Here is an 18,524-nt window from a genome sequence, read left to right as displayed (position 1 = left end):
TATCATCCTGTTCGAGGTATAAATATAGTTTTGTACATCATCCCGCTGACGGCCCGCACCAAAAGGCAATTCAAGTATTAGATAGAAGACCATACCCTGGATACTAGCCTAGTGACCTCGCTGATGAATCTCCGCTCAAGCCACATTGACATTTCCTAGATTTCCTAATTAACGTTGTCTTCAGTTCACACGGACAGCATGATAATATCCACACTCACTCTCAACGACGGCAATCAAGTCCCCTGGATCGCATTTGGCACTGGTACGGCGTTCCGCCAGCAAGATGCACAGAATGTACATAACGCTGTCGAAACCGCCATCGCAAACGGTTTCACGCACCTCGATGGTGCCCAGATGTATGAGAACGAAGAGAGCTTGGGTACTGCCATCAAGACCTCTGGCACGCCTCGCTCTGCGCTCTTCGTCACCACTAAGCTCAATCGACTGCAGCCCGACCAAACTGCTAAGACCGCGCTGCATGTGTCGCTGAAGAAATTGGGCTTGGAGTACGTAGATCTATACCTCGTGCACGAGCCCGGCCCCCATGCGGGCCGGCTGAAGGAGGTGTGGAAGGTGATGGAGGAGTGCAAGAGGGAAGGACTGGCAAAGTCCATTGGTGTGTCGAATTTCGATGTTGCGCATCTGCAAGAGATCTTGGAGGACGCCGAGTTTCCGCCTTCGGTGAACCAGGTGAGTTAAATCATGTCAGTGTCAGTATTGTATTTTTTTTTTAACAATCCCCTTCATGAAAGGTTGAGATCCACCCGTACGTGTGGAAGTCCTTGCAGCCCGTGATTGCGTTGCACAAAGAACATGGCATCGTTACGTCCTCTTATGGCGGCCTATCGTCCCTCTTTCGCACACCAGGAGGGCCTCTGGATCCCGTCATCGAGATAATCAGGGCACGCCTTGAGTCCACTCGAGGACAACCCGTGTCGATCGGCCAAGCACTCAACAAGTGGTTGCAGCAGTACGGTATTCTGGTCGTCACGTATGTTTCGTCTGTCCTGGGGTGCGCTATGTTATTGTGGGTGCTTACACAGTGTCGATCAGCACGTCAAGTAAAGCGGATAGGATGAGAGAATATCTTGATACGGCCAACGTTCCAGAGTTGACAGCTGAGGAAATCGAGTCGATTGAGAATGCTGGAGCGCAGCATTACTATAAATTCATCGTACTGTCCGACTGATTAGATGATCGTTATAATACTGATCAAAATGCTTTATAGTTAGTTCGTATATTAAGATTGACGGAAATTGAACTTCGGTACCCTGAACGTGGGCTGCTGCGAGCTCCATATCAAGCGGGACTTGTCGTAGCATAAAACATACATCTAATCACTACGTGTGATGTAGAGTGCTTGGGAATGAGCTCGCGGACGATAATAATGTAGCAAGGAGACTCACCAGAGTTTTCGAGTTCACTATCGGCACTAGTGGTCCGCCGATCTTCTAAACTGCCTATCCACAGCACGAAAGCGACGTAAACCAGATGTAGGCGGTTCAACGTTGGAAGGAGAAGCAAACTTCGTTATACTCGAATCACCCCCATTGCCCCAGCGATGAGAGCAACTGTACGTCCTAGTAGTATCAAAATGAAGATCAGCGACACAAGAACCGAGCTTAACCTCGGAGTAGCGGAAATACGTACGGCACAATCAAAGCATAAAATGATAGCCGTATCACATCATGAAGCGCACAGATAGTCAATAGGAATTACATTAGACGTTGAAGCATACACGACATTACGCAGGCTGAGGTTGAAATTCATGCAGGTACTAAACAAGATTGTTCAGCGCGAAAAAGGTAGATAGCAGGAAGGATAAAAAAGATACAGTACAAATGATGGAGCACATGAGAGCCATGGCATGGGAGGATACAGAATGTCAAAACGACGCATAAAATCCGCTATCTATCTTCCCTAGGGCCTAATGTTGACTGTCCGTGTACTGAATGGACACGCAACTAATCCATAGCAAGAACCGAGTCCACCATCCAGCCCGCTTTATGGTGATATCAAGGTGCGATGGTGTTCCAGTCGCTAATGCGGTGGTGGCAACTGCGGGAATCGTGTCGGATATCGTGATAGTGGCAGATGGTTGCTGTGATGATGGTGGTGGCATGCTCTGGATTGCTTCACTGGGTTGATGTATGGCATAAGTATCGGGTCTCGTAGTTGTCTTCTTTCTCGCATGATAGTTCCTCTGCGTGAAAATGAGACAGTGAAAAGAATCTAAAAGGAGAACAAACAGGCTTGAGCGCACACGCTTTAGGTGATCGAACTTGGCGTCGCGGGTCGGATATCGTGATAGTGGCAGGTGGTTGCTGTGATGGTGGTGGTGATATGCTCTGTGTTGCTCATAAATATTGGGTTCTTTGGTTGGTTCTGTCTCACATAATAGGTCTGCGTGGGAATGAGACAGTGAACTTAAGAACCTAGGAGAAGAAAAAAAACACAGGCCGGAGCGGAGCATGGTACTTCACCTGTGATTTGGTAGTGGCAGGTGATTGCTGTGATGATGATGATGATGGTGGTGGTGGTATACTCTGTGTTGCTTCGCTGAGTTGATGTACCACATAAGGTCTCGTAGTTGTCTGCTTTCTCGCATGATAGTCCCTCTGCGTGAAAATGAGACAATGAAAGGAATCTAGGAGAAGAAAACGCACAGGCTGGGACGCTACCGGCGATACCTGATAGTTTTGCACCAGCGGAACCAGAGGCTGCATAGGCTGAGACGGAGCCTGCCAAGGGTAGTATATCGGCCACACTTCATCATTAATATTGCGCCAACCCATGAGTTGTAGCTCTTGTGGCAATTGTATAGACACGGGTCAGGTCAAGACCTCCAGGGACCAGCACCGCTTAAAGTTGGTAAGATATAATCATCTCGTAAAAAACCCGGAGAATCGCGTGTGCTCAATTGAACGTTGAGCTCTGCATACAGCTCGCGCTCCAAGCCACACTATAATTCAAACTTCTATGCATGTGCATTTCCATAATAAAACCCGTGCATAAATTTACTTGATTATGCAGCGTGCAACTAATCAAAGCCATCTTCCATCTTTCCTGCAACGTGGAACCACTGAACAGCGGCAACCCATCTGACATCAACATATGTTGCTGAGCGCGACATTGATCCGAAGACTCTTGAAACGGCTGTGCCAAGTGTTGGCGGCGCTCGCGACTTCATCTGCCCAACGACTGCGCATTCTCGTATCATGCTTTCGACGCTTTGTGGCCAAGGTTCACGTTCTAACCTCGCACGATACTGACTCCAAGTCCACTGGAGACCCATGCTGCACTGTCTTTACTGGGACTTCCAGTGCACGATGTTCCCAATCCACCTTGCCATTACCGCTTTACACTACTCCACCGAGTGCAGCAAGCCCCGTAGTCCCAACACCTACGAGTGCCATGCCTGTTCCACCCACCCCCCAGCATGCTAACCCGCCTCAGACGTCTTCGCCTCCAGCAGCCGGTAATGCAATCTCTCCCATTAGCCCCGCCACTGCTCTCTATTTTATACCATCCGCTGTCAATTACGCATCCCGATATGAGAATCGTCCTCACGTGTAAGTGGATTCAGCTCATCACAATAGTGAATGACCTTGAAAAGCCCTCCAGAGACGCATCTCGTGTGTCCAGCGGAATTCCAGCATTCATGAGGACTTTTCCCAACCAGTGAGTACACCAGCCAATGATTATGTGAATGCGGCTTGTGAATGGTGCAGATCATGTCCTTGGCTGAATGGTGACTGGGAGTCGTGCATACATCCTGAAGGCGCGCTGTATCTGTACAATGGTCGCAAGGTAAGTAATGCCTATTTTTCATAAACCGTTGACCTTAACACCTACAGAGGGCCTTTACTGAAGGACACATTGATGAATCGTCGTTCCGCTTGATGGACAGATGCGTGGATGAGCTATATGATCGGGGACGCACAATAACACCAAACTTTGACGCTAATGATATCGAGCTCGTGGTGCAGGTAGTGCCCGCGCACACAGATTATTGTCAATACTACTTTGTCGACCATACAACCCGAACTCTTTTTTGGCTGCACGACCAAGATCACAATGAAGCGACGTACAACATCTTTGATGACTTCCGAGGCGTCTGTGATCCGAGTCATATTCGTACGTCATGCAAATCTACGTTACCTATGATATGAACTAGCTAGCAGGATTTGCCTTGGAGTCTCAATATTGGTTCGTCAGTTATATTTGTGAGTTTCACTTCCTTCTAGTGGGACCAATTTTGATTCGAGTGTTTTTAGATCTATTGTGGGCATCGTCAACGGAAACGAGTAGGACGCACTGCGAACGCTACCCGAAACACGAGCTGGATCGAGTCAAGCTTCTGAAAGAACTGAGGGAGGTTGTTGTGCATGCGAGCGCAGGTAATTGATTGCCTGTAATTGACCCTCAATCCTTTTTGAACGTGAGACGTAGAGATCATCACTTCGGACGCTTCTTTGTCGCCTTTTGGTGCTGATGAACTTTCCAGAATCCTAGAGCTGGTCAACCATCTTCAAGGTGCGACAAGTCTCCTTCGAACCGTTTATCTTGTGCAGTCTAATGTATCAAATATTTCCAGAGAATGCTCAGGAAACTAATTTCCCTCATTCCATTTGCGTCATTGGTACGTGAAGCTATCTACACAGTGTGACACATCGGGAGACTCACTATTTTGACAATAGCAAAGTTAATGCATTACTTCTGTATGTTTTTGATCTCGGCGCTTCAGCATGCAGCTCATTCTTTTTCAAGCTAAATCCAAGTATTTCAACTTCTGCGGTCTACCCTCCGCTCGTCTCGATGCCGACAAATCTGTGTACAGCGAGATTACTAGCTTTGATCCACTGATCGGCAGTCTTTCTTTAGCACTTGACGCCATGCTTTTTTGGGCACCACAAGCGCACTTGAACGATCTTCGAAGGGTGTGGGTGGATAAATGCATCAACTCACCGCGGTGGAAAGACTACAACACGAAACTCATGGCGGAGTGGACCGGAATCACAATCTACGTGCGTATCATCAATTCTACAACGCGCTTCATATGAATCTTGATCCTGGTTTTGTTCCCACCAGTCCACTGTCATGTTAGCCGTAGATGTGAGTTTTCTTGCAGTGCCGAACGTGAACATTTCTTCGTCGCAGTCGATCGGGATCATTGCTACCTATCTCTCGATCATCTCCATCACTGGCTCCTTGGTTGTCTCGGTCCTGCTGGTCCGTCAAAACCAAAGGTATGGTTGTGAATCAGCGGACAAAGCAGTAAGTCGTCGCCGTAGCGCGCATCTCTTCCATGCTGACCAGTCTGCGTCAGGGAGAATTTCTGCTCAGCATGACGAGCACGTTTTTCGGGGATAAAGCTCTTGCGACGGTCAACAGTCTCCCTTACGCGATGCTTATGTGGGGGTGGGTGGCATTGATACTCTCTGACTAGGGCTAATGGCCGTTACCTTGCCCCTTACTAGGATGATTTACTTTTCAATCGCCCTGTTGTACAACGTGTTCAAGTCTACGACGGTGGCCATGCTGGCATCAGTTGTCAGTGGATGCGTGGTTGTAACCATGTTTATATTGTGGTTCATTTGGGCAGCAAGAGAGTTGCATGTCTTCCGGCGACTGGCTGAGCTCGTCTTATCTGCCAGGAGTCGCTTCTTAGCACGCCTTGGGGTTTATTTCCCCTGAACTTATACAACTTGGACTTTCCATACATCATTACCGGACTCATCTGATATCGGTCCTATAACAGCCGGCAGATTATTATACGCTGATGTAGCTAGGAAATACTATATAACCACAACAATCATAGAGAACGAGAACAAGATGAGATATCTACAATGATCTCAAATATAATAACTCCACACGTTGTTCTTCCATACGTGACTGTCATCGAAGAAACACCACCTTCTCCTGCGCGCCTGAAGCGATCCAGGCAGTTTCATGGATGATACCCAACCCAACACGCTCCATCAAACCCTCGTTCTGACTCACCGCCATCACATATAACATGCATCCATGGTAGGACTTCCCAAAATTTTCTTCGTCGTACACGCCAGTAGGCGCACTGGCACGGGAAAGAACGATAAATTCGAGAGAATCCGGCGGGGCGGGGTCCAATGGCAGGATGACACTGCCAACCCAAGTGGAAGGGAAAGATGGACTGGAGAAAATATTGAAGAGATCGTGATAGAAACGTGAGCTTGATTCTTCGTGTTCTCGCCTTGCAATGCTAAAGCGGCTGGAAGTCGTGCGGAAAATTAGGGTACCCGGCTCCAGCGGCCGATGAATATCTAAAGTCAGGTGAGATGGGTCTATTCCTTGCGGGGAAGAATATGGGTTCATCGCTGCTTGTGGTTTGGGAAGTTTGAAGGCCCGAGAAATGCGCCGAACATCAAGTTGCGCTGGAACACCATTACTGTCCACGATGTGCCAAACATCAATGAGCGTCTCTGCTACTACTGGCCCGGTAGAAAAAGTGTTGATCGAGGCATACATGTTTTCCCCCTGATAGTGAACAGCACCACGCCACGCAGCCCACGCCCAAGAAGGCCACGGTGATGTGCCTTCGTCGGTGAGAGAACGACGAACCTGAGGAACGTGTGGATGATGTTGCCAGAGAAGCGCGTGATCGAGTTCCATCAATGACATTCCAAAGAGAAAGGCTCTGGCAGGGTCACCGCCACCAAGCTCAAAACGTTTTGCCAGGGCATTCGTCAATGCAGTGATAGCATCTACAATGTCTGACTCCACGGTGAGATTACGTCGCGTATATTCCGCAATGGCAGGCATGTAACTGCTCATGTATTGATCTGTTTTCCCAGGTTCCCCGCTGGTGAATCTTCCTGCGCCTTTATACCGCAACGGTGTTTTGGACGATGCGAGGCGCTTACTTTCAGCGACAAGATCTTCGCAGAAGATATCATGTCTGCACTCAAAGTAGACTTGGTGCCTAGTGAAATATATCCTTCGTCGTGAGAGCATAAGCTCTTGATATGTCCAACCACGCGTGCTCCATGCGGACGAGGTGAGAACCTCCCTAGGCGTCGGCAAAGGCACAGAAAGATGAAGCCCTTGAACGACCTCGATGTGCTGCTCCAGCGTTCTAGTTCCTGGACGATGCCCTGGGAGAGGGTCCCGAGCCGAAGTGCCGCCAGCAGCATATATCGTGAAATAAGACTCTCCATAAATCAAATCCATGGCGTGTATCTGGCTCATCTTGTCCTTCAAATCATCTTGAATGATGCATAGAGTGTCGATCCATAAGTAACGCTCGCCAAGCTGTCGAACGAGTTGGATGGTATCTGCGATGGTATCAGGGAAGTTTGCCGTGTTCAACCCGCCGGGCGTGGACCGCTCTCCTATATTGTCCTTCGTCGTCCAATACTCCGCTCCGATGCCTCCCCATAGGTAACTAAGGGCGGCATAACGACAGGCAGGAGGTGCTGGTACCACAGCCATTGATACCACGTCCACCACTCTCATAAACTCCGGCAGTCTCCTGTCACCGGCCACCCACCAGACCTTTTCACATATATCTCCGTGTCCTTCCTCGCACAGTTCGATCCATTTCTTCACCAGGCTGACATCCACAGTATCGTTCACTCTGCGACCATGAAGGTCGGTCGGTCTGTCAAACTTGAAAGCGTCTTCTTCCATCACTTGAATGTGTAGCGTTAGCGCTGAATGCGCTGTCATGAGAGCTGAATGTATCTCTCGAGGGCGATGTGATGTATCAATGAGGAGGCGGTGGCATAATTTTTTGGGTTCGGGTCTGGGCTCCCGGAGACAGCCAGCCTCCATAGAGAACAGCCCACATTCAATCCCTGAGAGATCGAGGTCAGGAAACTTGTCCAACAACCATGTCCGACGGACGACCAATGATACGAGGCGGCAGAATCCGCATTGGTCGGATTTTTGCAAGATGGATAAGAGTGAGCCGAGCGGAATCGCATCTTTCATCAGGATTTCTTCAAGGAGAATCTGTCGTAGATCCAGTTTTGCGCAAACGGAACAGAGTGGTGCGTTGGGAGTGTTATCCCTCTGCTCACCCTCTCCGATGAGTCTGCTGCGCTGATAAATAGGGACACTGTGTTCCTCACCTGAAGATCATTTCGTGTTTGATCATGCTTTAGGAGGGGGTCGGATTTGGAGGTCCCATCAGGTGCGATATTCTTTTTGCGTTTGTGAACGACTAATAGCCAAAAACCGAAATACCAAGAGCGCCACCTCCCAAACCCCCAGCGAGGGCCAACCCATGTGCAGACACCAGACTGAGCGCCTGAAGACAACGGGCAGAAGCGGTAAAGAGTGAAATTTGAATGGACTGTAAGCCCTGCATGGTTACTCCCTGCCAGCGCCAGTGTAAGAGAGTGTAAGTTAGCCTGTTTCATGACGCGTCGCTCATGACAGGAACGACAAACCCAGTATACTCACTTGAGATGCACCCTTGATAATCTATCTGTTCAATGGGGTCCGTGGAAACCACAAGGTCATCTGGGTTGACTCATTGCAGTTACTAGTGGGTGTGAAGGAGATTATGGCAACGACTCGGAGAAAGGCGACTGTATACTGTGCCATGCTTCATGCGCACGGTAGTGACATAACGGCGCCTGCCTGGACCCACCGATTCGATTTTGAACAACTCACCAATACGACAACTTCTGAACATCCCTCCGTGATGTGGTTGCCGGTGATCTGAGAACTCCGTTACACAGCTACCTCTGGCACTTGGACCTTGGTCGAAGCTAATAGTCTTTTTTTGCAGCCCAAGTGACGAGTTACAACGAAATAATCCACCAGATGTATATAAAGGTGATTCCTTTTTGCAGAGTCGTATCCTCGTATATATATATAATACGAAGAACACGCAAGTCAAATCATTTTGTTCCCTGTACTGAATATACATGCGACAAACTTCGAGCTATGGTGATGAGTGACACAATCATGCTCGTAGCATAAAATATCTAGGAATCGCATCGTGAAGGTCTTGGACGAACTTGCTGATTCGCAGACGAAAGTTTACATCACATTGGGCGTGATGTAGACTCAGGCCAGGACAACCGTTCACAGCAAAGACTTGCAAGTTTTGAAGAAGCCACACTCCATACGGGGAAGAAGCATCGGGCTTCAACGATGAGCTAAGCCACATCCGAGATGCATTCTCGCAACCAGCGCAAAGAACTGTGCTGGGTTCGCATGTCCGCTCGTCCGCACCAGACAATATCGCGCATAGATGATCTTGAAGGTGTTCTCGTCCGACTATGAAGCACCGAAGGTCTGCTGGGGATAACAGGAGGTGGCTTTGGCCGCCGTCGGCTAGATGAGTCCAACGCAGTATCGAAAGCGCATAGAACGAGGCAGGAAGAATTTCAGGAAGATTACATTCTCTTGCGAGGCATATGGCCTCTAGGGAACGTTTTAGACCGATCTACAGGAGAAAAGGGAAGCTCACCAGCGGCATGAGGAAATGCGGCATAGGTCATTTTGGTGAGGTCTTGGGGCCATCGCAGAAATAACTGACGTGTGCTCCATTGACGGAGGTCTGCGATGTCATATTTGTTGGATAGTCGTAGGGCTCCGGCTGTGGTATCAAAGATGACAGTTTGGTTATTGAACTTGCTAGAGACATGTCGTCGTATATCATACATCATTTGACAAATGGGATGACAGCTTACTCGCGTTGGTACATCCACATCAGGACGACTAGCCAGTCTTTCACGGAATCTTGCCACAGACTGACCAGAGGGCATCCATGCATTCTCTCGATGTCGGCCGGCTGCGGAAGTTCGAGCATGTCCGCAAAAATAACAGAACACATAAGTTTGCTGCGGTGAATCTTCCATGATTGTCCTTCAACGCTAATCACGATGTCCCCGTCAGCAAACCAGAACTGCGATTGCTCGATTGATGGCTCGGATGTTCTGCGGTGGCCCGTGCGAAGTCGTTTCGCTGGGTGATGTCCGCATATCTTCATCGGAACGGTGCATCGTTGAAGAGTTGTAACTTTAAAATTTCCAAGTCCAAGTCGTGTTGTGGGTGTCAATGTGTCATTGACTAGTAACAACGTCGGTGGCGTGGAAATTGACGCGTCGCAACGCGTCTGGTACACGAATTTATTCTATGTGCCATCATTCCACATCACCACCACCACCAGCATTATCTCCCGCGATTTCAAGTTTCCGTTTACGCCCAGGCAGTTCAGCACCGTCACCGTACCCCACGCCCGCCTTCTTCCGTAGTACTTCTATGTCCTGCTCAGCCTCTTCCGCCCACTGAAGTACAAGATGTCTCCCAAGCAAATGCGTGTGTCGTAGTGCAGCATATGCGTTCTCCGCCTCGTGCCGAGTGAGGAACTCCAAAAACGCGAAACCACGCGAACGCGAGTCGAACTTCTTCGGAAGACGTACAGATTTGAGATGGCCATGCGCACTATATGGGAATGGGTTTGATGGGATATCAGACACATAGGGGGTAGATTGTACTGACCTGAACAGCTCCCTAATGTCCTTCTTCGTAGCTTCGAATGGTACATTCTTTACAATCATCTTCGTCGACGTGCTCTTGGCGACTGTCTTGTCCTTGGGCTCGTCTTCCGTTCCGCGCCCAGCGAACTTGACGTGCAAAGAATGCCCATCAAGTGTAAAGCCCTGCATACTCTTCATAGCCTTCTTCGCATCTTCGGCAGTCTTGAACCCCACAAAGCCATACCCCATACTCAGCCGGGGGGCTTCAGCGCCCGGAACGGTAGGTCGTTTGGGGTCAGGCTTAGTCTGTACTCGCGCGAACGAAAATCCAGGAAGATTCCGGAAGACTTGCGTCAGACGCTCTGCGGTGGTACTGAAAGCCAGATTCTTGACGAACAAAGTCATCCCAGCCGACAAAGTAGGTTCGTCCTCATCAGCGCCGCTGCCAGCTTCCTGCTCGGCGATAGTAATCGGCTTGAACGCAGTTGTTAGTGTACGGCTGGAGTTTCCTGCTGTATCTGAAGTCTCTTGGAACATGCCCATTGGACCCTTCTCCAGGTAGACGACACTACTTCCGAGACGTCGGTAAGCTACAGCTCGAAAGGCCTTGGCGGCTTCATCTGCCTGTCCAAATTCTACCACTGCCATGGTACCTGCCGGTGGTACGATGACGCGGCTGAGTTCCCCGTGTGACTCAAACATCTCACGTATTTGCTCCGCGGTGGTACCATAGGGAATGTTCTTCACGAGTATGGTAGTGTCAGATCGTGCCCGGGAAGAAAACGATGATATGATGACCCCCTGGGACTCGAGGTATGACTTCGTCTCTTGGATAACATGTGTCTCCGCAAGCGCAAGCTTCACTGCCGCATTATCTGACTCAGGGTTGAGGATATCTGCCTTAGCAATTCCCATTCGATCGGCGATAGACGATGCCACTGCATCGCTCTGCACATGCATTGCATGAGATCTCGGTATATAATGTGTAACATGACAAGGGCTTGACGAACATTCATGTACAACATACTCCAATTAAACTCCCGCCCAGCTGCGGCCTTACGCTGAGAACCTCTCACATCTTTTAACGATTGTTTTTTGCCCTCACCCTCTACCACCTCAAACTTGCCTTTACGGTCAACAGCAGGAAGGATGTGGAGAAGACGACCTTGGAAAGATGTGTTATCCAGCGCCTCATACGCCGAGAGGGCAGACGTCGGCTGCTTGAATGTCACGTAGGCTAAACCCTTAGGCTGCTTGGACATGGAGTCGATGGGTATATGAACCTAGCGGAAAAGGAATAAGTCAGCGAAGTGCTCAACGACACAGATAGGTTGTAAAATAGGAATGAAAGTCAGATAATTTTTCTACTATTTGGTTCCCGGGGATCAGCATATCCATGAAGAATCAGATGTCCCTAAGTGTTTTATCATCAAGAAAAGTGGAACATATATATATATATAAAGATGAGGCGACGAGATGCTCACCTGATCAACTTTGCCGAATGGTTGAAATCGCTCCATTATCTCGGCTTCCGTACACGAGAAGGCAAGATTTCGAAGAAATAACCGAGACGTTTGCATAATCGTGGTCTTCGCTGCCGAGTCTTCCTTGGGAGGAGTGCTGTGGTTAACGTCGTGCTCGTCGTCCGATTGCTCGAAGACTTGATCGGGTGGTGGGTCTGACACCAGGTTCATCCGACGTCGCATCCACTCGAGGTCCGAGACAGCCTCTTCAGATTTCGTTCTGGTCTCAGGAGGGTCGACGGGTAGGACTGGATGAGATTCGTTATTTTCGTTTGCCCATGACGGGCACTTTGTTGTGCGAGGTTGCATTACCTCCATGAACTGATCTAGCGGAGAGGCTGATGTCGAAAGGGCTGGTGCGCTTGTCTTACCAATCTTGTCTACCTTCTGAACATGAGGTCGCGACGAAGGTCCTAGGTCTGCAGCAGTATCTTCTAGGCGCCTTCTCTTATTTGGTCGAGGAGCTGGAGCATCTTTCGCGCCCTGAGTAGATGAGACAAAAAAAAAATGCTGACACTGAGAAAAACTTACTTCGACAACCATAACATTGATTCGTGTCGAGTCAATAAACGTGCGGTCGAACCAGTCCCTTACAGCGGTTGCTTCTTGATCTGTCTTGAAGCCAACAAAACCGAATCGTCGCGAAGTGCCATCTTGCTTCATCGAAATTTTGACATCTGTAATGGTTCCAGAGGGAGCACCTCGTTGTTCGAAGTGCTTTCTGAGGCGATCCGGCGTCAGATATGCTGGAAGATTTTTCACAATCAAGCGCGACATCGTTGAAAAATCTGTGAGGATAAGAAGAAAAATCTTCAGCTATATACACCAATTCCCATTCCGCCCGGAGTTGTCCGTCCCTCTTGATCGTCATTGCGCGACCTGGAAGTGGGGAGTTCAAACGTTCAAGACTGCAGTCTCCACGACCATGTCTGCCAAGTCCATATTTCAAGAAGAGAAAAATCCACGGGGGATCCCAAAAGCTCCATTCATCGTGTGTATCAACAGAAGTATATAAATGCTCTTCCGCTCCTGCTCAATAATGCAGGCAAATGTCGAAGAATATCTGGGCGGCCCAGATGGCGCGGTCGAGGCTCCCCTGAAAAATTTCCAGGATGCTATCGCGTATGTTTGAGCTGGAATATACTCTGTGATGATCTTGAACCTAAGGAAGTCCAGGAAGTACCGACATATGGATGCCAACCTAACACAACGACGAAAAGGTCTTGAAGACAAGATCCCTGACATCAGAAAGACATTACATATGGTGGAGTTCTTGCAAGAAAGAAGAGTGAGTCGATCGTTGCGAACAAACACGTTGTGCATCAACATTATCTGATGATCGTTTAGGAAGGCAAGAACAAGAATGACGATCTGGAGGATGATCTCAGCGACGAGGAGAACTCCGACGATCTCAAAAAGCCGCTTACCACAACGTTCGAACTAAATGACACGCTTTTCGCAGAAGCAGAGCTCGAGGACACTGATACCGTTTATCTATGGCTAGGGGTGAGCTCAGTTGTCCTCCGTGAGTTTCCCGATGATATCTGATGTTTTGGGATCAGGCGAACGTTATGCTATCGTACAAGTTGGAAGAGGCTGCATCGCTCCTACGATCCAAACTGGATCTTGCAGAGGCCAGCTTAAAAGCTACGATCGAAGACTTGGAGTTTTTACGAGAGCAGTTGACGGTGATGGAAGTCAACACTGCTAGAGTCTATAATTGGGATGTTAAGCGGAGAAGAGAGCGTCGACTAGCCGGAGAAGCTGATGGAAAGAAGGGCAGCTAGGATTTGTTATCGCCTACACTTGTTAATTTTTCGGTTACCCTTTAGCGCTCTGACGTCAACTTTACTTTATGTACTCATACGAGCTCAGCGGCGCTCGTTCACTCCCATCTCGAGCTTTTGATGACCTTTTCAACTTGTCGCTGTGGGGTATTGGCATTCCCGCTACCTGGGATTGTTGTGCAAGACCGACTGTTGTGTCTGCACCATCGCTAGGGCTACCCTCTGTCCGACATTGTCTTATTTCTGAAGATCTCATACTACAGATAATCTCACCTTGGACATCTCGCATTGACTACTCATCGATGCATCTTGAAGCATCTTGAAGCCAGGGTAGCATAAGCATGCGATGCGACCTTGGAGGCGTGGGATTCCAGTAGTGCTTATACACCTATCTGAATGTTTGAATAGGGGTATTTGTTTCGACTACGGGTCCGCGGATGTTGGATCCGCAGCCCGGTCAAATAGCCACGTCACGAGGACTCGTTCCACAAAGTTCGCAGGTACGTTGCCATGTTGTATCGTGATTTGAAATTTCTTACTGAGTTACAGGCGCGTGCAGAGACTCTATTTAAATAGCAGGGTTTGGGGTGGATCAACATATTATTCGCCACTCCCACACTTGTACTAGTACTGTTTACTGCAACCCTCGTTCACTGACTTCCTTCACCATGTCCGAGTCTGCCAGCTCGATAGGTGCTGAACCGCGCTCCAAATCCGCAGATTCTGTTTCTTCCCCATTTCCCGACGTATTTCCAGATACCAGCCCAATTACAGGCCCTGCAATAGATCTTTACGAAGATGGCTACAATGATCCAGTCTATCAGGCGAAAGCTCGCATCTTAAATCATGCAATACAAGATATCGGCATGGGAAGATACCAGGTTAGTAGCAATCTGTGATGAACTCTACAACACAATCGCGAACTCAATGATAGTGGTATCTTTTCGTGGTCACCGGCTTTGGCTGGTTTGCGTGAGTTGTATCGTGATCACTTCCTGTATTCTCTCTGATGCAAACGTGTGTCCCATGCAAAAGTGATTCGGTTTGGCCCGTAGGTTTATTTATTTCAGGCATGCTTTCAAGACGACTGAGTGGTTGGTTGTAGCTTTTGAGCGGACTCATCCTCACACCTGTAGTCAATGAATTCCACTTCAACGGGCCTTTCCTATCGTTAGCTTCGAACCTAGGTCTTCTTGTCGGTGCCGTATTTTGGGGTCTTGGATGTGACATCTGGGGAAGGAGGTACGTACGAATAAATCTGGAACTGTTTAAACTCCATACGAAAACTCAGGTGGTCTTTCAACGTTACACTGTTTATCGCTGGAATATTCGGATTAGCATCAGGCGGAGCTCCTAGTTTTGTTGCCCTAGCCTCTTTGATCGCTATGGTTGGTGTCGGCGTGGGAGGTATGACGTTTCATTTCTCTCGACAATCTACGCTTTATGACAATGTTACAGGCAACATGCCAGTGGACTCTGCTGTTTTTCTTGGTGATAAGCAGTTTACATATGGACGTACTAGATAACTCATCATGATCCTGCCAGACTTTGTCCCAGGTTCCCACCAATACTTGCTCACTATCCTGTCCATCTGGTGGTGTCTCGGACAATTGTTGTCCAGTCTCGTGCGTATCACACGTCTCCTCGTCCGCGCGGTTTGCTAAAAAGACTTCAAGGTTGCTTGGCCCCTGATTGCTAATTATTCTTGTGCCAGTGCCTCAGACTGCACCAAATCCAACAATATGGGATGGCGTTATCTGTTGCTCATCCTCGGCGGAATAACTCTTTTCTTGTGGGCCATTCGGTTCTTCATCTTCACGTTGTTGGAGAGTCCGCGTTTCCTCTCTGGCATCGGTCGTGACGCTGATGCCGTTGAGATCATCCACAAATTGGCAAAATTCAACGGAAAGACGTCTACACTCACTGTAGAAGAGCTTGAGGCTCCCGGCAGAACAATGACAGGCAGTGGTGCATCCTCCGGGGTAAGGTATAAGATATTGAGCAAGAGTTCCACGTATGGCACTGGACATATCAAAGCTCTCTTTGCGACTCCCAAGATGGCTTGGTCGACTAGTCTCTTGATCGCTATCTGGGGTATGGATGTGGTCATCATTCCGCGTGCAATGGCTAACGGAACACAGGTGTTATCGGACTTGCCTCCACGCTGTACAACAACTTCCTGCCATATTTGTGGGTCTTCAAACAAGATATATAGCATTTGTTTGTCTCATGCCTCGCAGACTTTCCAGCTGTTACGCTCGGCGTCACAAAGACGTCTGGTATCAAAGATCCAAGTATAGTTCGATTGCACAAGTAAAGCTAGAGTCTGCAGGCCCTGGTCTGCGTAGGTCAAGTTAAGGAATACATGCGATAAGTAGAAGGTTTAAATAATGAATGAGACGAATGTTCAAGCGGAGCTTGTAAATGAGGAACCAATCAGAAAAGAGAATGAGAATCGTACGATAGAATATGATAGAAGGTGATGGAAACGAATAGAATAGAAGGGAAAAGAGCAGAACTGTAACATTACCCCCCGTTTTAAGGGAAGTAGTATGCACCGAATACTAAATAGAATGTCAAAGGTGGTGTGCGCGTTTATATGCAAGTAAAATGTCAGAGGCGTTACCTAGTTGCCTTTCTGTCATCCATTCGTTCTCGGAACTCGGGAAGCCTTTCCAGCTAACGTTGTAGGAGCGTCTAGAAGATGAGCCACGATGACCAACGATGGCTTCAATCTCTTGTTCTTCTTCGCCGTCAATGACATCAGGAGGTGGTGCGATATAGTTAGGACCATGAGTGTCGTTTTCTTTATAGGGAGATAGGAGGGCGGCATGGAAGACGGGATGAATACGCCACTGTGCGGGCAGAGCAAGTCGGTAAGTGACTGGGGATAATACATCGGTGATGGTAAAGGGTCCTTCGCGTTTAGGAGCGAGTTTGCGATTAGGGTACCCAAGGTGAAGGTTCTTGGCTTCGAGCCAGACTTTGTCGCCTTTAGCGAACGGGGTGAATCGGGAGGAAATGCGCTGGCGCATAGTGTTTCGTGCGAGTTCGTGAGCGGCTAGCGCTTCGTCACGTGCTTTGTTAAGCATAAATAGACGTTGTTCGATATTAGGGATGTCGGATTTGGGATGAACGTCAGGGAGATGTTTCGGGTGATAACCCATCATGAGGTAGAAGGGGGAAGTGCCGCGAGCGGAGTGATGACGGGAATTATGGACGAATTCCGCTAAAGGAAGCATGGCGGCCCAGCCGGTTTGGTCATTGCCGCAAAAGATCCGGAGGTAGACTTCGAGCTCTTGGTTAACTCGTTCGGTCTCTCCATCACTCTGGGGATGAAACGCAGTGGAAAGGGAGTTCTTGTATCCGAGAAGTCTTCCGAGTTCGATCTGGAATCTAGAGGCGAACTGAGGTCCGCGGTCAGAGATAATTTTATCGTAAAGTCCGTATCTAGAGAAAACTTTGGAAAAGAAAATGTTCGCAACGCCTTCAGCGTCGATCGTCTTGGTACAAGGGGTGAAAATTACCCCCTTCGAAAGGCCATGGTCCACCGTGACCATGATGCTATCAAAGCCGTCGGAGGGAGGAAGGTCGGTGATGAGGTCGACCGAGACCTGAGCGAAAGGACGGTTGGATAGGGGAGCGGGAATCGGTTGTAGAGGAGGGGAAGACGGGTGCGTGTTTACTTTGTTCTGTTGGCAGATGCTACAGCCGTCGACGTAGTTCTTGACAAAGGTAGAAAGGCCGGGCCACCAGAAGTCGCGAGAGAGTAGTTCTTGTGTCTTGAAGCGACCTGGATGACCGGCGGTGGGGGAGTCGTGGTGGAGGGAAGTGATTTCGCGACGAAGGTCGCCTGGAGATATATAAGTAAGTCCTTTGTACGTAAGGATGCCGTCGCTCAATTTCCAGTCGGAAAGAGCCGAGCGGAGTGGAGGAGGGATGGTGGGGTCTGTGAGCGCTTGTAGCGCAGTATGTACTACCGGGTCAACCGATGATGATATACGTAATCTGTCTGTGAAAGAAGTGTCAATGGCGTTGATGAATAGTGAGTCGGGAAGGAGTTGTATCTGTAAATTGTCCTTTTCGACGCTGTCGTCAGGAAGGTGATCCGGTCTACGAGATAATAAATCGGGTATGATGAGGTCTTTACCCGGTACATGTTCTATACGTAGTTCGAACTGGGAAAGGAAAGTTTGCCAACGTGCTTGGCGGCGATTCAAGTCTTGGACGTCTCTAAAATATTGAAGGTTTTTATGGTCAGTTTGTACGAGCACGGGAAAAGGGGATCCGAGAAGGTAATGTCGCCACGCTTTCAAAGCGCGGACGATTGCGAGTAATTCGCGGTCGTAAATCTGATAGTTTCGTTCGGCGGGGTTGAAGGATTGGGATAGGAATGAGCAGGGAAGCCAACTGCCGTTGGAGTCTTTCTGAAGGAGAACTCCCCCAGTTGCGTAGAGGGAGGCGTCGGTTGCGATTGCGAAGGGAAGATTCTTGTCGGGTATTTGGAGGATAGGTGAGGACGTGAAGATTTCTTTCAGCCTGAGAAAGGCGTGTTCGCGTTCTGGGGTCCATGAGAACGGTTCATCTTTCTTGGTTAGATCTATAAGGGGTCGTGCAATAGATGAGTAGTTAGCGATAAAACGGCGGTAGAAATTAGCGAATCCGAGGAATGATCGGACTTCCTTGACTTTCGTGGGAGTCTTCCAATCGGATATGCCGTTGAGCTTTACTGGGTCCAT

At 48.9% G+C, this 18,524-nt stretch overlaps 8 protein-coding genes across 8 annotated transcripts; 4 read left to right on the top strand and 4 right to left on the bottom strand.

The window, feature by feature from the left end:
- Positions 1–13: 13 nt before the first annotated feature.
- DEU56DRAFT_961254 (NADP-dependent oxidoreductase domain-containing protein) lies at positions 14–1,189 on the top strand (the record flags this gene model as incomplete). Its single annotated transcript, XM_041359339.1, has 3 exons — positions 14–690; positions 753–991; positions 1,054–1,189. Exons 1-3 carry the CDS (start codon positions 199–201, stop codon positions 1,187–1,189), a joined length of 867 nt encoding a protein of 288 aa, XP_041204704.1. The 5' UTR covers positions 14–198.
- Positions 1,190–1,751: 562 nt separating this feature from the next.
- Positions 1,752–2,718, bottom strand: DEU56DRAFT_563893 (uncharacterized protein). Its single transcript, XM_041346830.1, has 2 exons — positions 2,667–2,718; positions 1,752–2,618 (listed from the first exon to the last, which is right to left on the bottom strand). Exon 2 carries the CDS (start codon positions 2,471–2,473, stop codon positions 1,928–1,930), a length of 546 nt encoding a protein of 181 aa, XP_041204703.1. The 5' UTR covers positions 2,474–2,618; positions 2,667–2,718; the 3' UTR covers positions 1,752–1,927.
- A 153-nt stretch (positions 2,719–2,871) lies between these two features.
- DEU56DRAFT_563875 (uncharacterized protein) lies at positions 2,872–5,798 on the top strand. Its single transcript, XM_041346829.1, has 14 exons — positions 2,872–2,981; positions 3,034–3,572; positions 3,625–3,681; positions 3,732–3,810; positions 3,858–4,137; positions 4,185–4,209; positions 4,312–4,400; positions 4,453–4,536; positions 4,598–4,642; positions 4,701–4,721; positions 4,771–5,027; positions 5,092–5,277; positions 5,330–5,421; positions 5,481–5,798. The coding sequence occupies exons 2-14, from the start codon at positions 3,115–3,117 to the stop codon at positions 5,695–5,697; spliced, it is 1,890 nt and encodes a 629-aa protein (XP_041204702.1). The 5' UTR covers positions 2,872–2,981; positions 3,034–3,114; the 3' UTR covers positions 5,698–5,798.
- On the bottom strand, positions 5,537–8,402 carry DEU56DRAFT_961237 (heterokaryon incompatibility protein-domain-containing protein; the record flags this gene model as incomplete). Its single annotated transcript, XM_041359338.1, has 2 exons — positions 5,537–8,052; positions 8,112–8,402. The coding sequence occupies 2 exons, from the start codon at positions 8,400–8,402 to the stop codon at positions 5,899–5,901; spliced, it is 2,445 nt and encodes an 814-aa protein (XP_041204701.1). The 3' UTR covers positions 5,537–5,898.
- A 551-nt stretch (positions 8,403–8,953) lies between these two features.
- On the bottom strand, positions 8,954–9,985 carry DEU56DRAFT_743548 (uncharacterized protein; the record flags this gene model as incomplete). Its single annotated transcript, XM_041349017.1, has 3 exons — positions 8,954–9,417; positions 9,464–9,630; positions 9,687–9,985. 3 exons carry the CDS (start codon positions 9,983–9,985, stop codon positions 8,954–8,956), a joined length of 930 nt encoding a protein of 309 aa, XP_041204700.1.
- Positions 9,986–10,139: 154 nt separating this feature from the next.
- On the bottom strand, positions 10,140–12,775 carry DEU56DRAFT_873032 (uncharacterized protein; the record flags this gene model as incomplete). The annotated part of the gene is made up of 4 exons (XM_041355828.1): positions 10,140–11,423; positions 11,486–11,758; positions 11,960–12,481; positions 12,530–12,775. The coding sequence occupies 4 exons, from the start codon at positions 12,773–12,775 to the stop codon at positions 10,140–10,142; spliced, it is 2,325 nt and encodes a 774-aa protein (XP_041204699.1).
- Positions 12,776–12,838: 63 nt separating this feature from the next.
- On the top strand, positions 12,839–14,132 carry DEU56DRAFT_824137 (Prefoldin subunit 3). Its single transcript, XM_041354238.1, has 6 exons — positions 12,839–12,989; positions 13,044–13,120; positions 13,175–13,286; positions 13,346–13,504; positions 13,561–14,007; positions 14,059–14,132. Exons 1-5 carry the CDS (start codon positions 12,924–12,926, stop codon positions 13,783–13,785), a joined length of 639 nt encoding a protein of 212 aa, XP_041204698.1. The 5' UTR covers positions 12,839–12,923; the 3' UTR covers positions 13,786–14,007; positions 14,059–14,132.
- A 321-nt stretch (positions 14,133–14,453) lies between these two features.
- Positions 14,454–16,000, top strand: DEU56DRAFT_743482 (major facilitator superfamily domain-containing protein; the record flags this gene model as incomplete). Its single annotated transcript, XM_041349010.1, has 9 exons — positions 14,454–14,666; positions 14,720–14,757; positions 14,821–14,836; positions 14,891–15,027; positions 15,077–15,192; positions 15,244–15,276; positions 15,331–15,410; positions 15,462–15,879; positions 15,927–16,000. 9 exons carry the CDS (start codon positions 14,454–14,456, stop codon positions 15,998–16,000), a joined length of 1,125 nt encoding a protein of 374 aa, XP_041204697.1.
- Positions 16,001–18,524: the final 2,524 nt, after the last annotated feature.

Source organism: Suillus clintonianus (genome assembly GCF_016758775.1).
Source record: "Suillus clintonianus strain FC179 chromosome Unknown DEU56scaffold_84, whole genome shotgun sequence".
Classification (NCBI taxonomy): domain Eukaryota; kingdom Fungi; phylum Basidiomycota; class Agaricomycetes; order Boletales; family Suillaceae; genus Suillus; species Suillus clintonianus.
This window is presented reverse-complemented; position numbering and strand designations above follow the sequence as displayed.